This window comes from Globicephala melas, chromosome 15, assembly GCF_963455315.2.
Source record: "Globicephala melas chromosome 15, mGloMel1.2, whole genome shotgun sequence".
NCBI lineage: Eukaryota > Metazoa > Chordata > Mammalia > Artiodactyla > Delphinidae > Globicephala > Globicephala melas.
Genome location: NC_083328.1, coordinates 4,624,914 through 4,646,427, shown reverse-complemented (window position 1 = coordinate 4,646,427; position 21,514 = coordinate 4,624,914). Strand labels below are relative to the sequence as shown.

At 46.1% G+C, this 21,514-nt stretch overlaps 1 protein-coding gene across 1 annotated transcript; it reads left to right on the top strand.

Moving 5' to 3' along the window:
• The first annotated feature begins 277 nt into the window (after positions 1 to 277).
• RAC1 (Rac family small GTPase 1) lies at positions 278 to 21,502 on the top strand. The gene is made up of 6 exons (XM_030846053.3): positions 278 to 591; positions 10,042 to 10,113; positions 12,897 to 13,014; positions 18,719 to 18,781; positions 19,522 to 19,681; positions 19,876 to 21,502. Exons 1-6 carry the CDS (start codon positions 557 to 559, stop codon positions 20,004 to 20,006), a joined length of 579 nt encoding a protein of 192 aa, XP_030701913.2. The 5' UTR covers positions 278 to 556; the 3' UTR covers positions 20,007 to 21,502.
• The last annotated feature ends 12 nt before the right edge of the window (positions 21,503 to 21,514 follow it).

Sequence of the window (21,514 nt, the reverse complement as noted above, 5' to 3'; positions counted from 1 at the left end):
TGGGCGGCCTCCGACAGCAGTTGGTCGCGGACTTGGGGAGCCGGCTCCTGGAAGCCGGGGCCTCCCTCGAGGCCCACCTGGGCGGGCGGGGCGGGGCCAGGACCGCGGCCGAAGCGCACAAAGATGGCGGGCGGCCCGCCCCGCTCCCGGCTCCCGGAGTCCGGAGCCGAGCGTTCCCGAGCGTTCCCGAGCGTTCCCGAGCGTTCCCGAGCGCTCCCGAGCGTTCCCGAAGCCTAGAGAAACCCCGGGAGTCGCGCGGGCGGGAGCGGCCCCGCCCCGGAGCCTGGGAGCGGAGGCGCCGGGGCGGGGGAGGGGAGGCCGGATGTGAGTGGAGCGGCCATTTCCTGTTTCTCTGCAGTTTTCCCCAGCTTTGGGTGGTGGCTGCTGCTGGGCTCCGGCTTCCCATCGGCGGAGGGCAAGGCGGCGTGGACAGCGGCCCCGGCACCCCGCGCCCCGCCGCCCGCAGCCGCGCGCCCGCCCGCCCGCCGCGCCCCGAGCTCTCCGCTCTTCGCCTCAGTGCCCGGCCGCCGCCGCCGCGGCCCAGAGAGCGGCCCAGATGCAGGCCATCAAGTGTGTGGTGGTGGGAGACGGGTGAGTGCGCGGGCCGCCCCGGGGGTCGAGGGCCGGGGCTAGGGGCCTGGCGGGCGGGCGGGCGCCGCGGGCTGGCCTGGGGCCTGGCCGGGCCTCTCCCGGGCGCGGGGCGCGGGGCGGGGGGCGTGGGCCGCCACCCTCCCCGGGACCGGACGGCGCGGCCCTGGTTCCGGCTTTTTTATTTTTTTATTTTTTGGTGTGTGTGTGGTGGTGGGGGGAGGGAGGGGATCGGCGATCGGCGGCCGGAGGGAAAGTGAACTCCACCCTCCCGCTTTCTCCCCGGCCCGCTGACCGCCCGGCAGAACTCGACCCGGGCCGCCACCCTCCCTCGTTTGCCTGTAGTTTGGGTGGGTTTAGGGAGTTGCCTTTCTTAAAAAAGGACCCCCTCTTGATTTTCCCATTAACCTCGAGTTTCATTGAGACCTTCGTGGGTCCCGGCGGTCCCAGCTCGGTCGTAGGGGAGGAATATGTGCACGGGCTGGTTGGGGGTGGATCCTAAACTGATTCGCCAGGGGGTGCCTTCCGCTTGTACTTAAGCCACTTTTCTGATTTTTTAAGGGACTCTCTGTTTGCTATTAAGGTGGGGAAACTTAGGATTTCTAGCTGCGAGGAGCTGGGTGTGCTTAAGACGGTTCCTTTCTCGGAATGTGGTGTGGTCATACATTTTAAAAAAAAAAGGAAAGAAAGAAAAGAAAATAAGAAAAAGCTGGCCTTCGCCTCATGCGTTAGGTTTGGGATGTAGCAGAACAGCCTCCCTGAGCCGGGCCGCCCTGTGACTCAAAACAGTTCTTTTCACTACTGTCTGTGGTGGTTCCCGGCCCTAAAGGAAGACTTGTCTTAGGCAGTTTTTTCCTCCCCTGGAAACAAGAATCTCAGTGTAATCCGAGCAAAATCGTGCGTCTCAGCATGGTTCGAGTACATGAGCATTAACAAGGAAGCTCCAAGAATTACTACCAGTTGCAGCGAAGTCAGAATGCAACTGGTACCTATTTGGAGTCTTGTAAAGTCGAACGAAGAGTTCTGGCATCCCTGTACCCTAAACTTGTTATAAGGGCTGGTTTGCTTTTATGCCTCGATGAATTTATGAGTTCTCGGTTTCTTTAGATCATTGTAAATTAGACATTTGACTTGTTTCTATAACTAATTCAGATCCATGAAGGACAATCAGACAACTGATTGTTTTAAAAAGATGCCCTCTGTATGATTTGTCAGGCTCACAAATGTGAAAGATTATTGACACTTCATAGTTCTGTCTATATTATTAAAAATTGTAAGTTTCTATTTAGGAATATGTATAGTAGTTTTGTGTTTTTTAACCCTTTAAAAGAAAGCTTTAATTTGGGGGAAATGTTCAGTTAATTGGTTTAACAGTGAAATCACTAAATTCATTTAAATGAAGTTTTGATCCTTTTGCTACTGAATTAACTGAGCATATGTCACTGTCTTAGGAACATTTTAAATTATCTGAATTTCCTTTAAAAAATAAGAATGCGGAATCAGTAATACATACTAGTTTTTTTAAAGTCATATTGCTGATAATCCATTACCTAATCCTAGAATGTAATATTCTTATTTGAAAAATTTAAAAACATATGCACAGAAGACATATTCAGTTTACTTAATTATACTTAGAGACTGTGGACCTCTACTGTTTGCTTGGCTTGTTTATCTAGTTAAATACTTGTTGAATGCCTACTGTGGAATCTGGATCCTTCCTTCATATCCCCACCTCACCACTTACGGGGAAACCCTGAGCATATCACTCATCCCCCAAGAGAGGTGCCTCAAGGGGAAATTGTGAGATTAAACATGATGCTGGCTATTAAGTGCCTCACAGGTGCCTGGCCCCTACTGAGTGCTTACTGAGTGCCAGCTGCCAGTATTTTTATTATTATTGCTGTTTCTGTTACTCTGAGGCATTGCTAGGCTCTGTGGAAGGAGTGTTAGGCATAAAACACGGTGACCTAGAGTTTTCTGTCAGTTTTTTAGTACTGTATTTGACATTGATGTTGACATTAGAAGTGAAATGTACCTTTACAAAAAAAATTGAGCTGTATTACTTTAAATCAGGGCTAACATGTAGCAGACATGGCTTAAGTGAAAAATCTAGATATATACTTTTTCCATCAAAAGTATTTTCCTGCTTTTATCTGAATAAACTATATTCCCGATGGGAATGTTTTATTAAAAAATTGTTACAGCTATAAGTGCGGGTCTAAATTTTGTGGCGTGAAAGTTGCTTAATGTTATGGAATTTCAGGCAGTTAGGGGCAGTTTAAGCAGGGAAGGCAAACTGGTTGAGGTTCCACAAATTGGAGGCTTCCTTATTTTAAAAATATTCTGGTTAAAGGCTCTGTCGTAACTGTATTATAATTAGCACCAATTAGCCTATATTCTTCTTCTTTTTTTAGAACTTAGCTTCTGCCTCTGACATTGTTTTTTTTTTTTAATTAATTAATTTTTGGCTGCACTGGATCTTCATTGCCATGCACGGGCTTTCTCTAGTTGCAGTGCACGGGGGCTACTCTTCGTTGCGGTGCGCGGGCTTCTCATTGCGGTGGCTTCTCTTGTTGCGGAGCACGGGCTCTAGGCGCACGGCCTTCGGTAGTTGCAGCACGTGGGCTCAGTAGTTGTGGCTCGTGGGCTCTAGAGTGTGGGCTCAGTAGTTGTGGCACACGGGCTTAGCTGCTCCGAGGCATGCGGGATCTTCCTGGACCAGGGATGGAACCCATGTTCCCTGCATTGGCAGGTGGATTCTTAACCACTGCGCCACCAGGGAAGTCCCCAAGCCTATATTCTTCTAATGGATTATTTTCTATACACCAATTCAGTTGGCATTGAGTATCAAATGTGAGGTAAATTTTGATACTTTTTAATTGTGTTAATCCTTCTGTTGATCCTGATTCTGTTAGTCCTTCCTGAACATGGGGTTTGTCACTTTAATTTGGGGAACTTCTGCCCCACGATTTTCTCTCAGCTTTACTTAGGTAAGACAGCATCTCACATTTATGATCAGCCACATTTTAAATTTTTGGCTGCACTGTGTGGCACGTGGAACTTCCCCAACCAGGGATCGAACCCGTGCCCTCTGGGTGGAAGCGCAGAGTCCTAACCACTGGACTGCCAGGGAGGTCCTGAACAGCCACTTTTAATTGTGTGTTGTTTCGGCTTTGCTTGACTGGGAGGCTGGGGGTGAGTGACTTGAGCCCCCGTTCCCCATTTCACTCCAGGTGGCGTTAGTGGTCTCTCCAGCCCAGTGTCTGATTTAGACATTGCTGTCCAGGAATTTTTTTAGTTGAGCATGATAAATGCCTTCCATGATGTCATCTTGATAGGAATGTACACCAGTTCCTGCCTACTTCCATTGAACAAGCAGTAATGGTGTGATCCATGAGTTTAAGTTTCTGCATTGCCTTCCAAATTTATGTTTAGTGTTTGAATCTGATCTTGGTTGGTAAAATTCTGTGTAATGTGTTTTTTGCTGTTGTTTTAATTTCAGGTGATAATTCCAGCTAAAAGTTTGGGGTTGGGTTCAGTGAAGGACTATCAGGAGTCCATTTTTAGAAACCTTAAAGCCACCCTTTTATAATCTGTCTTTTGCATTAGTCAGTTAATGTCTTTGTACTTCCTACTTTTTCACCTTTGCATCATCAGGTAGCCCTAACTTAGAATTGTAGTCTTCCTAGAAAGGAGATGTTTTACCAGGGATCCTGCTACCAGGGCAGTTACCACATGTCACCAGACGGGATTTTTTCTTCCACCATCTTAATGTGAAAAATGTCAAACATGGGAAAGTTGGAAGAATTGTGCAGTGAACACTCATATGCCCACCACTTAGATTCTGTAATCAAGAGTTTGCTCTATTTGCTTTATCACATGGTAACGTGTTCCCATTTGGGGGCAGTAGTTTAAGAGGATTTGATAACAGAAGCTGATTTTGGAAGGAGAATGGGGGTGACACACAGTTAGATATAAATTCTTGGTTTTGAACTCTGCATCTTTAGCTGACCCGTATAATCAGCTACCCCAGGGTTAGGCTTGGTGGTTCTAGAATGACAGTCTGGAGTAACGGCTGCTTCAGATTTGAACTCTATCGTAGGTGGCATCTTCAGCCTTGAGTGTTCTAGTAACCTAAGTGTTGAGAATCTGAACTTTTTGAAGCCTCCAATGGTGATAATGACTGGCTTTCTCTAAGTTGGTTGGAATGTCCCCTGTTGGTGGCAGAACATCAGAATTTCAGTTAGGGTTTTGTGTTTTTGTAGCACTAAATTGCTCTATTAATCCATACATTTTCTGAACTTAACTCTCTGCGTAGTTATACATTTACTGAAGGGCTGGTGTCTTCAGTAAACGTATAACTGAAGTCCCCAAAACCCATTTCTTGGCATAAATTGAGGACTTTCATTCAGGGTCTTTCATTAATGCAATAAGTATAAATGTATATTTGATACTTATAATTAACATTCCACTACATTCTATTAATTTGTTAAGATCCTAGGTACTTCTAGGGGTTAGGGGAGGGGGAATTAGAAGGGAGTCAGAAGGAACAAAATTCCAGTTATAAATAAGTACTAGGTATGTAATGTACAACATGATAAAGGTAATTAACACTGCTGTATGTTATAGATGAAAGTTGTTAAGAGAATAAATCCTAAGAGTTCTCATCACAAGGAGAAAAATTTTTTTCTATTTCTTTGATGTTGTACCTTTAAGAGCTGATAGATATTCACTAAACCTATTGTGGTAATCATTTCATGATGTATATAAGTTGAATCATTGTTAAACGCCTTAAACTTATATAGTGCTGTATGTAAAATATACCGCAATAAAACGGGGGAAAAAAAGATCTAGATACTTTTAGACAGCAATACAGGCTCCTTAGTTTGGTTTACAATAGTCATTGGAGAAATCTGGTTTTTCTGTCCTACTAAGATCAATTTATCTTTTTTATTTTTTTTAAGGCAATGCAGAATCTTCTTCTTTTTGAGTTGCCTGGATCCCTTACTTTTTTCTTTTCTTTTTTTTTTTTTTTTTTTTTTTGTCTGCTCTGGGTGGTGTGTGGCATCTCATTAGTTCCCCCATCAGGGCTCGAACCCATGCTCCCTGCAGTGGAAGCACAGAGTCTTAACCACTGACCGCCAGGGAAGTCCATCCCTTACTTTTTTAAAAAAATAAATTTATTTATTTTATTTTTGGCTGCATTGGGTCTTCGTTGCCGTGCGCGTGGTCTTTTCTCTGGTTGCAGCGAGCGGGGGCTACTCTTCGTTGCCTTGCGAGGGCTTCTCATTGCAGTGGCTTCTCGTTGCAGAGCAAGGTCTCTAGGTGCATGGGCTTCAGTAGTTGTGGCACGTGGGCTCAGTAGTTGTGGCTCACAGGCTTTGTTGCTCTGCGGCATGTGGGATCTTCCTGCACCGGGGCTCGAACCCGTGTCCCCTGCGTTGGCAGGCACATTCTTAACCACTGCACCACCAGGGAAGCCCCATCCCTTACTTTTTTAATGTGAGGAAATTGCCAGTGTTTACAGATTTATCGATTTTTATGTGCTTTTAAGTTTTGGCTTATAGGTTTCAGGAAGTAACACTGAAGTTTACCAACAATTTTTTAAGGAAAAGTTTTCCTTGAGGTTCTCCTAATGGAAAAATAAAGGACATAGTAGGAACATAATTTACTGGCTTTGGTCTTGATTATTTCTACAGGATAGAGCAGAAGCATAGGTTAAAAAAATGTGCTCAATTGCCGTTAGATTAAAATGTTGTGTGATGACTCACTGTCACTTAAAACTTAAATAAATATTTTCTATCTACACTGTCAACTTTGTAACCCGTAAAAAAACTAGTAACAGTTGCGATTATTTATCACAAATAAGATACTTCTTAAATTAAAAAAAAATGTGTTTATGTGAATGTTCTTCTAGTAGACTCATTCACTTTCTAGAGTTACAGCATCTTTCAAAGATTAAAAAGAGACCGAACCGAATAGTTAAATATATAAAATTGGAAATTCCAAAGCAAATAGTAACTTCCAGAAATTATGCAGCAGCATCAGTCAAGGCTGACCAAATAACTGCTTCTATTCTTTCTGTGGGGAAAAGCTGTGACTTTGTCTAGAGCCGATGTTGACTTTGGCCTCTAGCATTTATTTGTGGAGTGTGTTTAAAAGCGGTGAATAAATACACTAATGGGAGGTAAATAACCTTTTCTTTTTATCTGTTTTTTAAAATTAAGTAAACATTTAAATCAAAGGTTGGACATGTACTTATTTTAAAAAGTCAGAATTTTATACTTTACTAATTTTCTTATAGAATACAGCTTTTTAGCAAATGATGATTGGTAATAAAATTTCATTTATTATCAGGTGATGCCAGTACCTTGAATTCCTTTACAGTTAAACCTTTCAAAAGATGAAGGTTCAGCTGAAGGTGGAGTTTCAGGAAAAGAAATTTTGGAGCATTTAAAACACAGTTGGTGGTATTTATAGTGATGGCTTTGTTCCTCATGCATAGAGGAGAGACTTAGGACAGGGTCTCTGAAGTGAAACTGTGATATTTTAACATAACAGTTAAAACTTTTAGAGCTTCTTATCTTTGACATTAAGAGGCAATAACTATTAACATTTTTACACAGCAACATTTGTAATTTTGAAAAGAGATTCACTTATCCTGGCCTTAGAGTCCACTCTCTTCCTCAGCTACCACATCCAGCCCCTGGCCAAGCCACGCTTGTTTTGCCCCACATCTCGGTAGCTCTTGAAGTGGCCCACTTCTCTGCACCCTGAAACCCCCTCCACGGTCCAGGCCACCAGGGCTGGTTCCTGGAACACAGTGGCAGCTGCTTCCTTGTTTTCAGCCTCCAGTTTCAACTTCTTTGGTCCTCTTTCCACACTGTCATCAGAGGCTGCTTCTGAAAATGCAAATCTAATGGTTTCTCGGCAACAAAAATCTTCTGTTACTTCCCAAGTAGCATCAAGTTCCAGGCCCTTAAGGAGAAGAGAGGACAACTTCTTCAGATTTCCCTCTGCCACTTGCCCATTCTTTCTTCGTCCTTCAGTTTTACTGGGCTTCTTGTAGTCTGGGTCTCGCCACGTGCTGTTGCGTTTGCCTAGAATGTTCCTCCTTGCTGTGTCCCCACTCATCAGTCTCAATGACATTGCTGCCGCCTCTGCCCCCAAGACTAGGTTAGATCCCTTTGCTGTCCATCTCCAGAGCATCTTTAGTAACACTTATCACACCTATAATTTTGTGTAATGACTGCATTTTTCATTTTTTAGTTTAGTAACTGCATAAGTTCCATGAGATCTTGTGCGTTGCAGTGTCTTTAGCACCTAGTGTACTTCTGGCATAGCACCCAGTTTGTTGGTATAGATTGAAATTGCATTAATGCTCACAATAGTTTGGTGATGGAGTTGGTAGTTTTGTATCCATCTTACAATTGAGAAAACTGAGGCATAAGGAAGTTGAAACTTAAACAATTCCAGCCAGTAAGTGGTAGAGTTGGCTATGGGTCGCACATCTGGGACAATGACTTCAGATATCTCAGACTCCTACTCATTCAGGTTTTTTTTTTTTTTTTTTTTAACATTCTAAGCTTTTAACAAAATGTATGGCCAATGAGTCATTTCTGTTTAGAAAGCCTTTAGGAGTTGGACGCTAGCTCCTGATGATGTCATGTTTGACTATGAGGTCTTTGGGGTGAGGGAGTTCCAGCTTTTGTTAAGCCTTGATAATGTTACGAGTGCAACAAGTATTGGCAAGACTGCCTGGGCCTGTATGTAATCTGCTCTTGTTGAGAGGTTTTTGCTAAGAGTGCAAGGAAAATAGAAAATCACTTAACTTCTTTATTGTGAGTCCTAATTTATAGTAGTAGTTGAGATTGAACAACAAAATCTTACGACTCAGAGCTCCAGTGTATCTCGTGACCTTGGTGAGCCAACAGAGGACAGCAGGGAGATGGGCCCGTGTAAGGAGCATTTATTTGGTGAGCCCTTGGGAGGCCAGGGACTCTGAGAAGCCCCTGAAGCCACCCTGTGAATGTTGTAAAATTTAGAGAATGTGTGTTGGCTACTGGTGCAGTGATCGTCTTAATTTTTAGGTGATACCCCCCTGAAAAATTTTCCAAGTGGTTGGGAGACTTTCATCACCGCCCTGGCACCCTGTATCTGCTTCCAGTTGTGCGGGAGGCCCTCCTGTCTCGGGAGTATTTCTACACTCTTCTCTGTTACTTCTCCTCTTTGCAGCTGTTTGGGAAGTTTACTCCAGCGTCCCTGAGCCATTAATTAATATGTCTGGAATGTAATGTGTTAGCTGCTCTAAAAGTTTATGGTGGGGCTTCCCTGGTGGCTTAGTGGTTGCGAGTCCGCCTGCCGATGCAGGGGACACGGGTTCGTGCCCCAGTCTGGGAAGATCCCACATGCCGCAGAGCGGCTGGGCCCGTGAGCCATGGCCGCTGAGCCTGCGCATCCGGAGCCTGTGCTCTGCAACGAGAGAGGCCACAACAGTGAGAGGCCCGCGTACCAGGAAAAAAAAAAAAAGTTTATGGTGGATGTGAGGATGTGGCAAGGTGGCACGTGAATGCAGATGAATTAAAGTGAGAGCAGTTGTGTGTGGTGGTTGGTAACTAAGCACTCTCTTTAGAGAACAGCTGTCACTGATGGCCAGAGGGAAGGCTTTAGGAAGGTGGTGGGATTTGAGCTGCCACTCGGAGGCAGCAAAATATATTACTTAGCAACAAAATGGAAGCTGGAGAGGAAAGCTATGTTTGCATATTAGTATTCATCAAAATAATTTGAGGATAGATTTGCAGATTCTTGGATGAAAGCCTTCTAGAGATCTTCACAGAAGAGACTTTCAGTTTAAAAATACTTTTCCCGGGGACATGCCTTGTGGTGCAGTGGTTAAGAATCTGCCTGCCAATGCAGGGGACATAGGTTCGATCCCTGATCTAGGAAGATCCCACATGCTGCGGAGCAGCTAAGCCCGTGTGCCACAACTACTGAAGTCCACGCACCTGGAGCCCGTGCTCCGCCACAAGAGAAGTCACCAAAATGCCCATGCACTGCAACGAAGAGTAGCCCCCGCTCGCCGCAACTAGAGAAAGCCCGTGCGCAGCAACGAAGACCCAACACAGCCATCAATCAGTCAATTTAAAATACTGTTCCTGTTCAACCTTGTGCTTATTAACAAGTATTTCCTGACTACTAGTGCTAATACCTAAAGCAAAAGCAGAGTGTGAAGCCTCTGGACTCTGCCTTTCTGAGTAGTTCTAGTTTGTTTACTTTAAATTTCAGGATAAAACTATGTGTAGTGTTAAATAAAAGGTTATAGAAACTCTTTAGGGCTAAGTACTTGATGTATATACTTCTTGATTTTTCTATAAGTTATTTTCACCGAATAATGAAATCTAAGACTGCATTCATGTTGACTAAGCAACTTACACCATTTTTTTCTCTCTTTAGAGCTGTAGGTAAAACTTGCCTCCTGATCAGTTATACGACCAATGCCTTTCCTGGAGAGTATATCCCCACTGTGTAAGTATCCTGAGTTAAACTGGAAATTAACTTGTCTGTCATATGTTGCTTTGGATTCTATTGACCTTTGTTCTGCTCTTTCTTAATCCTTATGCAAACAGATGTGATTAATTTTCCTTTCAGTCACTGAGGTCTCATGATAAGGTATTTGGACTTTTAAAAAATACTTAATGCAGGGGCTTCCCTGGTGGCGCAGTGGTTGAGAATCTGCCTGCTAATGCAGGGGACACGGGTTCGAGCCCTGATCCGGGAAGATCCCACATGCCGTGGAGCAACTAGGCCCGTGAGCCACAACTACTAAGCCTGCGCATCTGGAGCCTGTGCTCTGCAACAAGAGAGGCCGCGATAGTGAGAGGCCTGCGCACCGAGATGAAGAGTGGCCCCCGCTTGCCACAACTAGAGAAAGCCCTCGCACAGAAACGAAGACCCAACACAGCCAAAAATAAATTTAAAAAGAAAAGTAACAAATGGTCAAGTACAATTGGTGTCTTTAAAAAAAAAATAATAATCTAACGTAAAGTTTCTGCACAGTGATGAAGCACACAGCTTTCCTAATTGGTTTTTAGATATTCGGGAAGTGAAAGTTAAACCAACTGTGAAGTACAGAGACTGGATAATATAAGAGTTTCGGATAAGTTTGGCTTTCTGGGCTCTTTGTGTGAAGGGTCAAGGAACTGGAACAAAATACTCCATTATGTTTTAATTGGCCTTTTCTGGCGAGTAATTCAACGGTTACATGTCACTGTTGAGTTATTGGGCTTTGGAATTGAAATCAGGGTGTGTGTGCGTGGTGGGGTGTAGAGTGGGGGGACGGATGGGAGGACGGAATCAGCTACTGAGCTGCTTATTCCCTGTTGGCAGCAGAACTGGGCGGGGGTGGAAAAGTGCTTTTCTGATGGTGGGGTTACCAGGGAGCCTCGTAACGCACCGCCCTGCTGCTGGGAGCTCTGTCCTCATGGCTGCGGTGCTGGTGGAGAGGAAACGCCTCACTTCCCACTGTGCTCACCCCCTCAGTCACAACAGGCACATCTCGGTGTCCTGTGTGTGTTTTAACGTAAGTGGGATCACACTGTCCTGAATTTATGGTGGGGACTTTCTTAATCTCCACATGTAGCTAGAGCTAAATCATTAACAGCTGTTACTGACTAAAGTGCTGTAGCGGACTTAACCACTGGTCACTTGGCATTGCAAACAGGGCTGGCTAAATATCATTGCACGTGTCTTTGTGCACATGTGATAGATAATTAGAGGAACTGTGGCAAAGCAAAGGAACGGGCACTTTATGCTTTGATAGATGCTACACAGTTGCTGTCCCACAGGCTGTCACTTTGAGCAGCTGTGACTGAAACACCCCCTTCATACATACTGTGGTTAACATGAGTTAAAAAAAGTGACCTCATCATTTGCATTTCTGGTCACCGGTGAGGTTAAAATCGTTTGAATGTTTACTGTCCATATATAATATTCTGTGAATTGCCTTTTGAAATCCCTTGCTTGTTTTTCCACTGAAAATTCTTCTTACTGTTGGAACTGTGTGTATGAGAAATATTTATGCCTCTGTCTCTCATTTGTCTTTGAACTTTGTTATGGTGTCTTCTGCTTTTTTATGTAAACATGCCATCCTACCTTTTCCCTGAGTTTAATGTCTTATTAAAAATGTTCTGTAGGATTTTTGTAGCTGAAGTTTTTATTTTTCCTTCATTTAGAGTTTATTTTTTGGTATGGTATGAGGCAGGAACCTGATTCTTCTTCACAGGTTGCAAAGAAAAAAAGTCCCAGTACCGTTTATTGAATAATCTATCATCTTCCCACTGAAGCGGAAATACAGCATATGAGACCTTTTCTTTATGAAAGCTGGTTTGGTCATTAACTTTTATAAATCACAATGGAACTTACTCAGACCATGACTTTGCTGTCACAGTGTAGTAAGATCCTAAGTTTTAGTCTTAAGTATGCAAAAATTAATTCTGGAATTCTATTTTAAAGGCTGATGTGTTGTATTCTGCTTGGCATTTGCCCTGGTTTACCTTGTGAAGCCAGATTTTAATGAGCTACTTCATGGTACTCGCCGTAATTTTTTAATGTCAACCTTATTTTCCCCCTGTCAGCCTGTAGACCTTCTAGGCTTCCTCTTATAGATAAACTAATTTGTGTGTAGCAGCCTCAAATTAATTTAAATACCTGTGTGAACTCACTTTGAAAGCGTTACACCATAGCTTCTCAGATCCAGTTTGCTTTGCATTACCCTGCACTTTGGTCACAAGGTGGATGACCAAGGCTCATCTTGGGGGGGTGGTGTTGTTCTGGAAACACTGCCAGCGCAGCCATCCTGGTGTGCCCCCTAACTGAGAATGACTCACACGTGTACATGGAAAAATCAACACGTGGGGTTTGAAAGAGGGATTAATTTTATACTTTATTTCTTCCTGGGGAGAAAAACTTTAATGCTCTCTTCATTAAAGGCAAGCAGGTTTTTATTGCTGACAGCGACTTGTTTTGGTTAAATTTAGTAGCTTGTTCCTGTTTCTCGGGTGTTTTTCTCAAGTGCTGCCTTTGTTTCCCTTACATTCCAGTTCCCGTTTTCCCTCTGCTTCTCAGCCCTTGGGAGCCTCGCCTCGCACCTGCAGGCTGGGCTGGGCACCTGCTGGCCTGGCCGCCTCTGGGCCTGCCTCGGCCTCCCCAGCTTTCTGCCCCCGCGACCCCAGCCTGGGCACCACTCAGCTCCCAGGTCTGTGCCTTGTGCTCCACGGCTAGAGACTAACCATTTTCACTCTGTTCCACAGCTTCGACAACTATTCTGCCAATGTTATGGTGGATGGAAAACCGGTGAATCTGGGCTTGTGGGATACAGCTGGACAAGAAGATTATGACCGATTACGTCCCCTATCCTATCCGCAAACGGTAAGGAGCATGACTGATTTTTAGTTTGTCCTTTACAATTCCTGATTATTTAATTAATTCGTATCACCTCTGGATTTGCTTATATTGCCATCTTTTGGGTATATCGAGTAATAACAAATAACGTTAAATTAGTTCAATAGTGAATATCCGCCTGGATGCAAACCACGGTTTTGCTTGTTTTTATTTTTTGAGCATTACCAGTTATTAACTACGGCGCTGTGCGTTTTACATTCTTCCGTGTAGTTTTAGGACAGCCGTCTGAAATAGGTATTGATTGTTTTGTTTTGGCTAAATAGTTTTAAGAGCAGTTAGTTTCTAGATGAGTTTGCTTTGTGACAGTTTTGTACCACAGAATCAAATTAAGCAGTGAAGGTTAAGGTTTCTTTAGATCAAGTTAGTAACTAATCTAACAGGTTTAATGCTGTTTTTCTATAAAATACATGTTCATTTTTTGCAGCTTTAGTACCTAAATCTTCTCAATGTAGATTGAGGTTTTAGCTTTATAAAAATGTGTCCACCGTGTCCAGTCAGAAAATTGTTAGATTGGGTTTGCTTGCCTACCAGCTGCCAGCTCGTCTCTACCAGAGCTAATTATATGGAGCCGTAGCTGGTGGACACATGGTCAGAAGCCACTTTTCTCTCAATAAGCAGTTGTCTTACTTGTATCATTTGCTTCTCGTTACATGTCTGTTCTTTGTTTTAAAAGTGCTTTTTAAAACAGCTTTGGAGGGTTAGTGACTAACTGGCCAGGGCAGTTTGCACAGAGGCAGTTGAGCGAATTCCTCGGGTTCAAATTCCGCCCTCCCCTTCCTCGCCCTGTGACTGGGCAGGTTTCTTCACCTCTAGGCCTGCCCCGTTCCTCGCAGGGCTGGATGAGTATAGATGTAGCGCGTAGAGCACGTAGAACAGCCCCAGGCGTGTCGCTGCTGTTGGGACTCCTCGTTGTGTTTGTGTAGCTGTGCTGGTAGATGTGGGGAGGCCCTCGGTTCCGAGCTGCATCCAGAGGAGAGGAAGATGCAGGACTCGCTCTCAGCGAGCCGGGCAGCCAGAGGGGTTGGGGTCAGGGAAACATCCCGGAGAAGACAGGCCTCCGCCCTTGCACTGATTTAATTATCACTTTGTTCTGGGGGGGAGTGTGAGTGAAAAGAAGTAATTAGTTCTAGTCTACCCAAATCTTGTTTTTTTTTGCTTTTGAAATATGGCTTTTTCCAAGCAAAACTTATTGTCTTTTCCAGTTGCTTTCTGCTAGAGGAATTGCCAGGTTTCTTTCTTTCTTTCTTTCTTTTTTTGGTCCGTGGCATGTGGGATCTTAGTTCCCGACCAGGGGTTGAACTTGCACCCCCTGCATTGCAAGTGTGGAGTCTTAACCACTGGCCTGCCGGGAAGTCCAGGCACAGTTTCTTTGAGCTGTAGATTTTTGCTGATTGTCCTTTAGCTGAATTCTGGGAAGAGTGCTAAACAAAGACCAAAACCATAAAATGGGAGGCTTGAATTGGCTGGCTTCTCAGTTAATCTCCAGGTAAAAGTTAACTGTGATTATGTATTAAAAATCAGCCCATAGGGCTTCCCTGGTGGCGCAGTGGCTGAGAGTCCGCCTGCCAATGCAGGGGACACGGGTTCGTGCCCTGGTCCGGGAGGATCCCACATGCCGCGGAGCGGCTGCGCCCATGAACCATGGCCGCTGAGCCTGCGCGTCCGGAGCCTGTGCTCCACACCGGGAGGGGCCACAACAGTGAGAGGCCCGCGTACCACACACACACACACAAAATCAGCCCATAGTCACCAAATGGTTTGAATTCTTCAGTATTTTTCAGTAGAATAGTTTAGGAAACTGTTCCATCCCCAGTGGGTGCTTGCTGAGTCCAGGTTTCAAAGGCATCTGCGTTGAGTGGTAGAGTAGGAGTCCCCAGTCAACTGGATACATCTGGGAGGGCGGCGTGTCACCACTGAGAAAAGAGAACCATCTGCTGTGACTCGGGGCGTCCAGGGCAGGGTGCGGCTTCTTCCTTTGAGGCGGTCACTCGCAGTAAGTGCAAGGTGACTTGGCAAGATCCCCACTTTGCATGCTGAAGAACGCCTAGATAAGTGACACATTGAATCAGGCTGTAGTGTGTGAGGCCTGAAATCCAAGTGGGTGTTGTCCTTTCGGGGCCAGGACTTGAACTTTTCACATCCCATCTGGGGAAGGCAGTGGACCTGCACCGCAGTGTGTAACCCACCCCTTGCCAGCTTAGGAGCAAAGAGGGGCGGGCACCCCACTAGCAGTTAAAGCTGGGCCTGCCTGGGCTCCTTTGGAGACGAGAGGGTTCTCTTGGCTACTGAGGGCCGCCCCGAGCGCTGAGACGCTGGGGCCTGGAGGGTCTCCTTCCTTGGGCCATGCTGTCCTGCCAGGAGGAGCAGACCCTGGAAGTGGCAGGCTGGCACCTGGATTTCTTCTTGGCAAAGAGAAACCTCTGAACTTTGTATTAAATGAAGCCCGGTCTCTGGTTTGCAGGCTGTTTCTGTGGCTCATCCATGACACTGCCCTGACCCATGCCTGAAGGGCCAGCTGGATGATTTCATACAAAGGTCTCCCCACTCTCTAGGTCTTCGTGACCTACAAAGAGACGTGTATTTCCTGTGGTCATTTAATCCTGGCATCCTCTGTGTGGCTGAGTTAAAACTGTTTAAACCATTAGCTTCCACTTGGTTCTCCAAAAGGTGGTGGGCACGGGGTCATCATTCGGAGCGGTGAGGTCCAGCCCCCTCATTCTCCTGGGAGAGGCTGGTCCATTTGCGGACGGCTCTGCCGGCAGGCGGGCGGACGGGCAGGAGCGCCGAGGGCTGCTGTCATTTTGGGGCCTGTGAGGGAGATGGGGCTGCGGCACAGGAGTCAAGGTCGGTGGAGGCCCAGGGGCGTCTGGTGTGGGGAGGACAGGCCGCCACGGAGGGAGAGTAGCCTTCAGACCAAAGGGGAGATGGGCCTGAGACCCAAGACAGCAGCTCAGGAGGAATGACGCTGCTCCAGGACACGAGAGTGACCCTGTGAGGAGGGCTGAGGACAGAAGGACAGCGCGGCAGGTCGGAGAGCAGAGGTGGGAGGGACTGGACGCCTGAAGGTTAGTCGGCAGAAGCGCTAGAGGCGTTTTCTTCAAGCCGAGTTTGGGCTGGGGGCAGAAGGAAGAGGAAGGAACAGGCAGACGGTGTCACGTTAATGTGGGACGGAAAGCATGTTCTTCTCCATCAGAAAGATGTTCTGAAAGATGCAAAAGGGTAGAACAGATGTGGTTAAAGGGTATTTTGAAGCTGAGTTTTTGTGGCCAATCCCCATGAGTCCCTGTATCACAATGAAGCTTTGGCATCACTTCAAGGTCTCCGGAGGACCAGGCTTCAAAAATAGCCCATAGATCAAATCAGGATAGTTAGAGAGACTTTAACATTCGCTTTAAATTGTAAATCGGAGAAGCTTGAGTGAGATGAAATTAAAATAGTTGTCTCGCCTGTCTTTCTCTCGATTCTAGAATTCCAGGTTCTCTGTTGCTGAAGAGCAGGCCTTCAGTTCTTACTGGAACAGAGGAGTGAATTGAAAGCACAGTGGTACATGCTGGAAGTGCGGTCCCTTCTGGGCGGCCCCTCCATGCACACGGGGGGCGGGAGCAGCGCTGTCCTTTCAGTAGAGCGGGTCCCTGCATTTGAGCCGCACTCCCGTGAGGTCACAGCCCTCACACCCGGCCGCCTTGCTGGATGGCCTCTCGGCCGAGAGGCCTGCCGTGCAGACGGCCACGCCTCCTGTTGGCTCCAGCTGGGCTCCTGTCTGAGAACTTGGCCGGAGAGCTTTAAGAGGTGTGTCGTTGCTGATGGACGCCCTCGCTGAGGGTGGGACACCCCTCTGGCATGTCCTTGCTGAGCAGAAGCCATGGGCTTCATGCTGGGGAGGGAACCTCCCTGTGCCACCACAGGTTGAAGCGCGCCTCGGTCTCCACCGTCTCTGACCTTCACAGAGTGATGGAGCGATTCAGCAGCGCCTGGCGTTATAGACCCGCTAGATCATCATCTGCTTTTAGATCCCTTGGGAGGGTTGAGACAAAATTCAGATGAAGAATAGGTAACTGGTTATATTGATTTTTCTTCTCGCTTTTTACTAAACTCAAACAAAGTTCTCATGCATTACTAGGTTGGAGAAACGTATGGTAAGGATATACCCTCCAGGGGCAAAGACAAGCCGATTGCCGTATGTAAAACTTTCAATCGACTTCAGTTTCAAGCTTTATCTGTTCTCTCGTTTCACTTAGTTTTCCTAGGATTTCCTATTGAGCCTCACGTTCCTTGAGTGTTTTATATTTAACGCACTCAAGGTTGGGGTTTTGCCTGATAGTTTACCTACTGGCTTGAATCAGAGCAGTGTGTGAACTGCTTTCCTCCCCCTCCCAGGGGACAGGAGGGACTGTCGTGCAAGGGCCCCTGTCCAGGCTGGTTGGGGAAGGAGTGCGGAGGCTCTACCTTGCAGCTCACGTGGCCCGAGTGCTTGGCGGGAGCGGGACTAACCACACTGCGGGTCCTCCTTCCTCCCGCTTTGGTGTCCGGTGCAGGGCCTGTCGGGCGAGGCTGCGCGTCGCTGGTGAGCTAACCCACCCCTGCTTTGAGATGTGATCAGCCCAGGTGCCGAGATGCTGTGGTGATTCTTGGACGAGCTTGTGCATGTGCTAGCATTTTCAGTGTCGTTTACGAAAAGCTGTTGTGTGGGATGTTTCTTCCCTTTCAGGTACAAGATAGCAGCTGGATGATCGCAAGGAACTTGGGAATTGTGTGCATTTCACAGAGTAGCCTAATTGCCTTTTTCCAGGAAAGTGTTTCATAAATCTAGCATTTTAGAAACTCGTAGGCATTTTTTAACATGGGTAAATATTTAAATTTCACTTTTTCTTTTTTGGCCACGCCTCGTGGCACGCGGGATCTTCGTTCCCTGGACCAGGGATCCGACCTTTCCCCCCCTGCAGTGGAAGCGCAGAGTCGTAACCACTGGACTGCCAGGGAAGTCCCAAATTTCACTTTTTACACAACACGGTGCAAGCTTTCCGGAGGCCCTCCTTGGGTCTGAGAAGCTCTGACAGCTGGCAAGACGCCCCTTACATACCAGATCATCCTCCCTCCCAGAGGGAGGTGCCTGTTTAGCGAATTCTTGAGACCCGGCTTTATGCCTGGGACTCTGACGGCAGTTCTTTAAGAAGCAGTTTAATTGGAACCCAGTGACCATCTAAAAATGTTTGTACTTAAGATTCTGATGGGAGCGTAATGAAAAGCATACCATTTGAGGATAACAGTTTTTAATTTGAATCTGCTTTTGACGGACTGAAACCAAGTTTTATAGAAATACTGCCATAGTACCTGCCACTCGTTCTTGTCCCCGTGTAGTAACAGAGCATCAAGTTAGTTCCCAGTGGGAGCTGGGAAGGATGGAAAAGAGGCCTCCCAGGGGTCTGAATTTGATGTCTCTCTGTAGCCTCGAGTAACTTACAGCATATTTCGTACTCCACTCCCCTTCTCACTGGTAACTGGTGCTTCACATGCTGGTTCTGGTCTGGGAGCGTCTGACTACACTGCAGGCGTGTCGGGGAGAAGGCGTATGCCCTGGCCCCATGCTTCCCTCCCAGCAGCACTCAGGAAGCAAAGTGCATTCCTCACTGTAAGACCATTTTCTAAACACCTCCCTGTTTTCTTTTTATAGGATGTATTCTTGATTTGCTTTTCTCTTGTGAGTCCTGCATCATTTGAAAATGTTCGTGCAAAGGTAAGTGGGATTTTTTAGGAAAATATTTTGTTACATAATGTCACTCTCAGGAAGAAACATTAAAAAATAAAATACCATTTACTGATAGAAACTTTCAGTTATTTAAGTTGATTTTAGTAATTCTACTACTTAGGTAATTTTTTACATAAGTCATCAGTTTTTTAGGTACATGACTTGAGTATGCAGAGTTCTAAAGTCTCAAGGTCTGATTCAGAAGTGCCGTGTTCCTGGTTAAAATAATGAAGCACTTCGGAGTCGGTCTAATAAAAATAATGACCATACTTTCTACTCTGGCATCTTTCATGAACGTAGTGAAAATGACGGGTGAGAGGCCCTTCAGTTGGGATCGGGGACGTGTCTGGTGGGGGTAATGGCGGCAGAGCTGAGACCTGGGTCCAGATAGCTTTATTCTCATCCTTGAATACGTAAGGGATTTTGAGATGACCTAAGAACCTGGCCTGTTTTACCAAAAACAAAGTAGTTGGGTGGGGGGGTGGGGGGGTTGTCCTTCCTCTCTCCTCTCTCACGGACAAGTATAGCTGTCAGTAGGGGCGTGAGTCCTGGGCTCCAGGCTGGCTAGGCACACACCGCAGCCAGTCGGTGGTTCTGGAGGGTGTGAGCTAGGCAAGGGGACGCGGTGACCAAGTGGGTGGTTGATGCAGTTGGGCACCTGTGTGGATACAGTTCAGGCGAGGGCGGTTCCGAAGGAGAGGCTGACTGCCTCCTCTGCTGGTGCCTAGTGGTACCCTGAAGTGCGACACCACTGTCCCAACACTCCTATCATCCTGGTGGGGACGAAACTTGATCTGAGGGATGATAAAGACACGATTGAGAAACTGAAGGAGAAGAAGCTGACACCCATCACCTACCCGCAGGGCTTGGCCATGGCCAAGGAGATCGGTATGGAACCCCCCATTGTCATGTCTGCTTTGCCCACGTTTTTATTTTCGTGATGGAGGCTGCAGTCCCGCCTGGGGGAGTGGACTCGGGGTCTGGCTTGCCTTTCGGGACCCCGCAGAGCAGGGCCCTCGGTGCCGTGTCAGGGTGGGGGGCGCCCCCGTTCTGATCTGAGGGTGAGGCTGTGTTTCCCACAGGTGCCGTCAAATACCTGGAGTGCTCGGCGCTCACGCAGCGAGGTCTTAAGACGGTGTTTGATGAAGCTATCCGGGCGGTTCTCTGCCCGCCCCCCGTCAAGAAGAGGAAGAGAAAATGCCTGCTGTTGTGAATGTCTGGGCCCCTCCCGCCTGTCCCCGTCCCCCAGGACCCTTTGTACGCTTTGCTCAAACGGTGGAGCCTTCGCACTCAATGCCAAGTTTTTGTTACAGATTAGTTTTTCCATAAAACCGTTTTGAACCAATCAGTAATTTCTAGGTTTTGTTTGTTTAAGGTGTAAGAGTTCAAACTTTCACATCCTATTAAAGTTTAGCCCTAAGATGACAAGCTTCCTTAAAGCCTTATTTCTCAAAGCCCCTATTCTTGCTCAGATTAAGAGTTGCCAAAATACCTTGTGAACTAAGTTGCATTGTTGGGCTAAGAACACTAAGCACTAAACTGTTCAAAGACCTTTGTCTGGAAGAGACTAGCTTCTGAGGCAGGAGATGCAGACGCTCGCTAATGAGTTTCAGACGCGAAGAGCAGTACAGCCTCCTTCCTGAAACGTTGCCATTTAATGCATCCTGATTTACCAGCCCATGTTCACTACCTAACACTGTACTGTACATCATAATGAACGAGTGTAACAGCTCAGCTCTTTGGATCAATCGTTTTGATTTCGTAGTGAGATTTTTAAAACAAATTAGTGTATTAGCTTTGGTGAGATTTTGAACAGAGCTTTTACTGCCGTGTTCCCTCCGATGAAGCATTCTGCTCTGGCCGCGGGTGCACTGGGTGGAGTGTGTGGAACACTTGTGATCAGAGGATGAAAACAGTATTTTAACAAAATATGGAGATTAATTTACACTACATTGTATACGTAATAAACTATTAAAAGTGTCACGGGTAAACGTTTTAAAAGGTTAATTTCTGTCAAATGCAGTAGATGATGAAGAAAGGCCGGTATTATCAGTAAGTGTTTTCTTAAGCTTTTCCTTAAACGTGCCCATCCCTCCTGAAATTGGGCATTTAATCCATCTTTGACCTCATCATTCTCATAGTTGGTAACTTAGTAAGTGCTTTTCTTATAGAACCCCTTCTTAATGAGCAATATGCCTCCTTGTATTATAAAATCGTTCTGAATATGCATTAGAAAATTTTTTTTGTAGATTAGTAAAAGTGCATTCCTGTTTTCATGTTACCTTATCCAAAGCTAGTAAGTGCTTTCCTTGGTTTTCTAGTAACTAGGTGTAAAAATCCTATGTTGCAGCTTTACAGTTTTTAAAATACCTAGATATTCTTAGACTGTAAACCCTGCCAGATCACCGACACTGCACCTGGACTAATAACACTGACCGCCTCTTGCCTCACAGCGTGCACACGCTTCCTGTCCTTGCCCTAACGATGTTCCTTGGGGTCTGTGAGGTTCTGTCAACCCCGTGCTCGTGCTAACGAAGTTCTGTACAACTTACCCACTGGCAAGAATACGAGCTTGGACCTTTCAACCACTAGAACAAAATTTTTTAAATTGACAGTTGCAGAATTGTGGAGTGTTTTTACATTGATCTTTTGCTAATGCGATTAGCAGTATGTTTTGCATGTATGACTTAATAAATCCTTGAATCATGATTGGTAATACTG

Bases quoted from the DNA above. Each gene is read 5' to 3' on its own strand.
- RAC1 (XM_030846053.3), top strand. From the start codon at position 557: ATGCAGGCCATCAAGTGTGTGGTGGTGGGAGACGG. The intron at 592-10,041 runs GTGAGTGCGCGG...TTCTCTCTTTAG, and splicing joins TGTGTGGTGGTGGGAGACGG to AGCTGTAGGTAAAACTTGCC. The intron at 19,682-19,875 runs GTATGGAACCCC...TGTTTCCCACAG, and splicing joins GGCCATGGCCAAGGAGATCG to GTGCCGTCAAATACCTGGAG.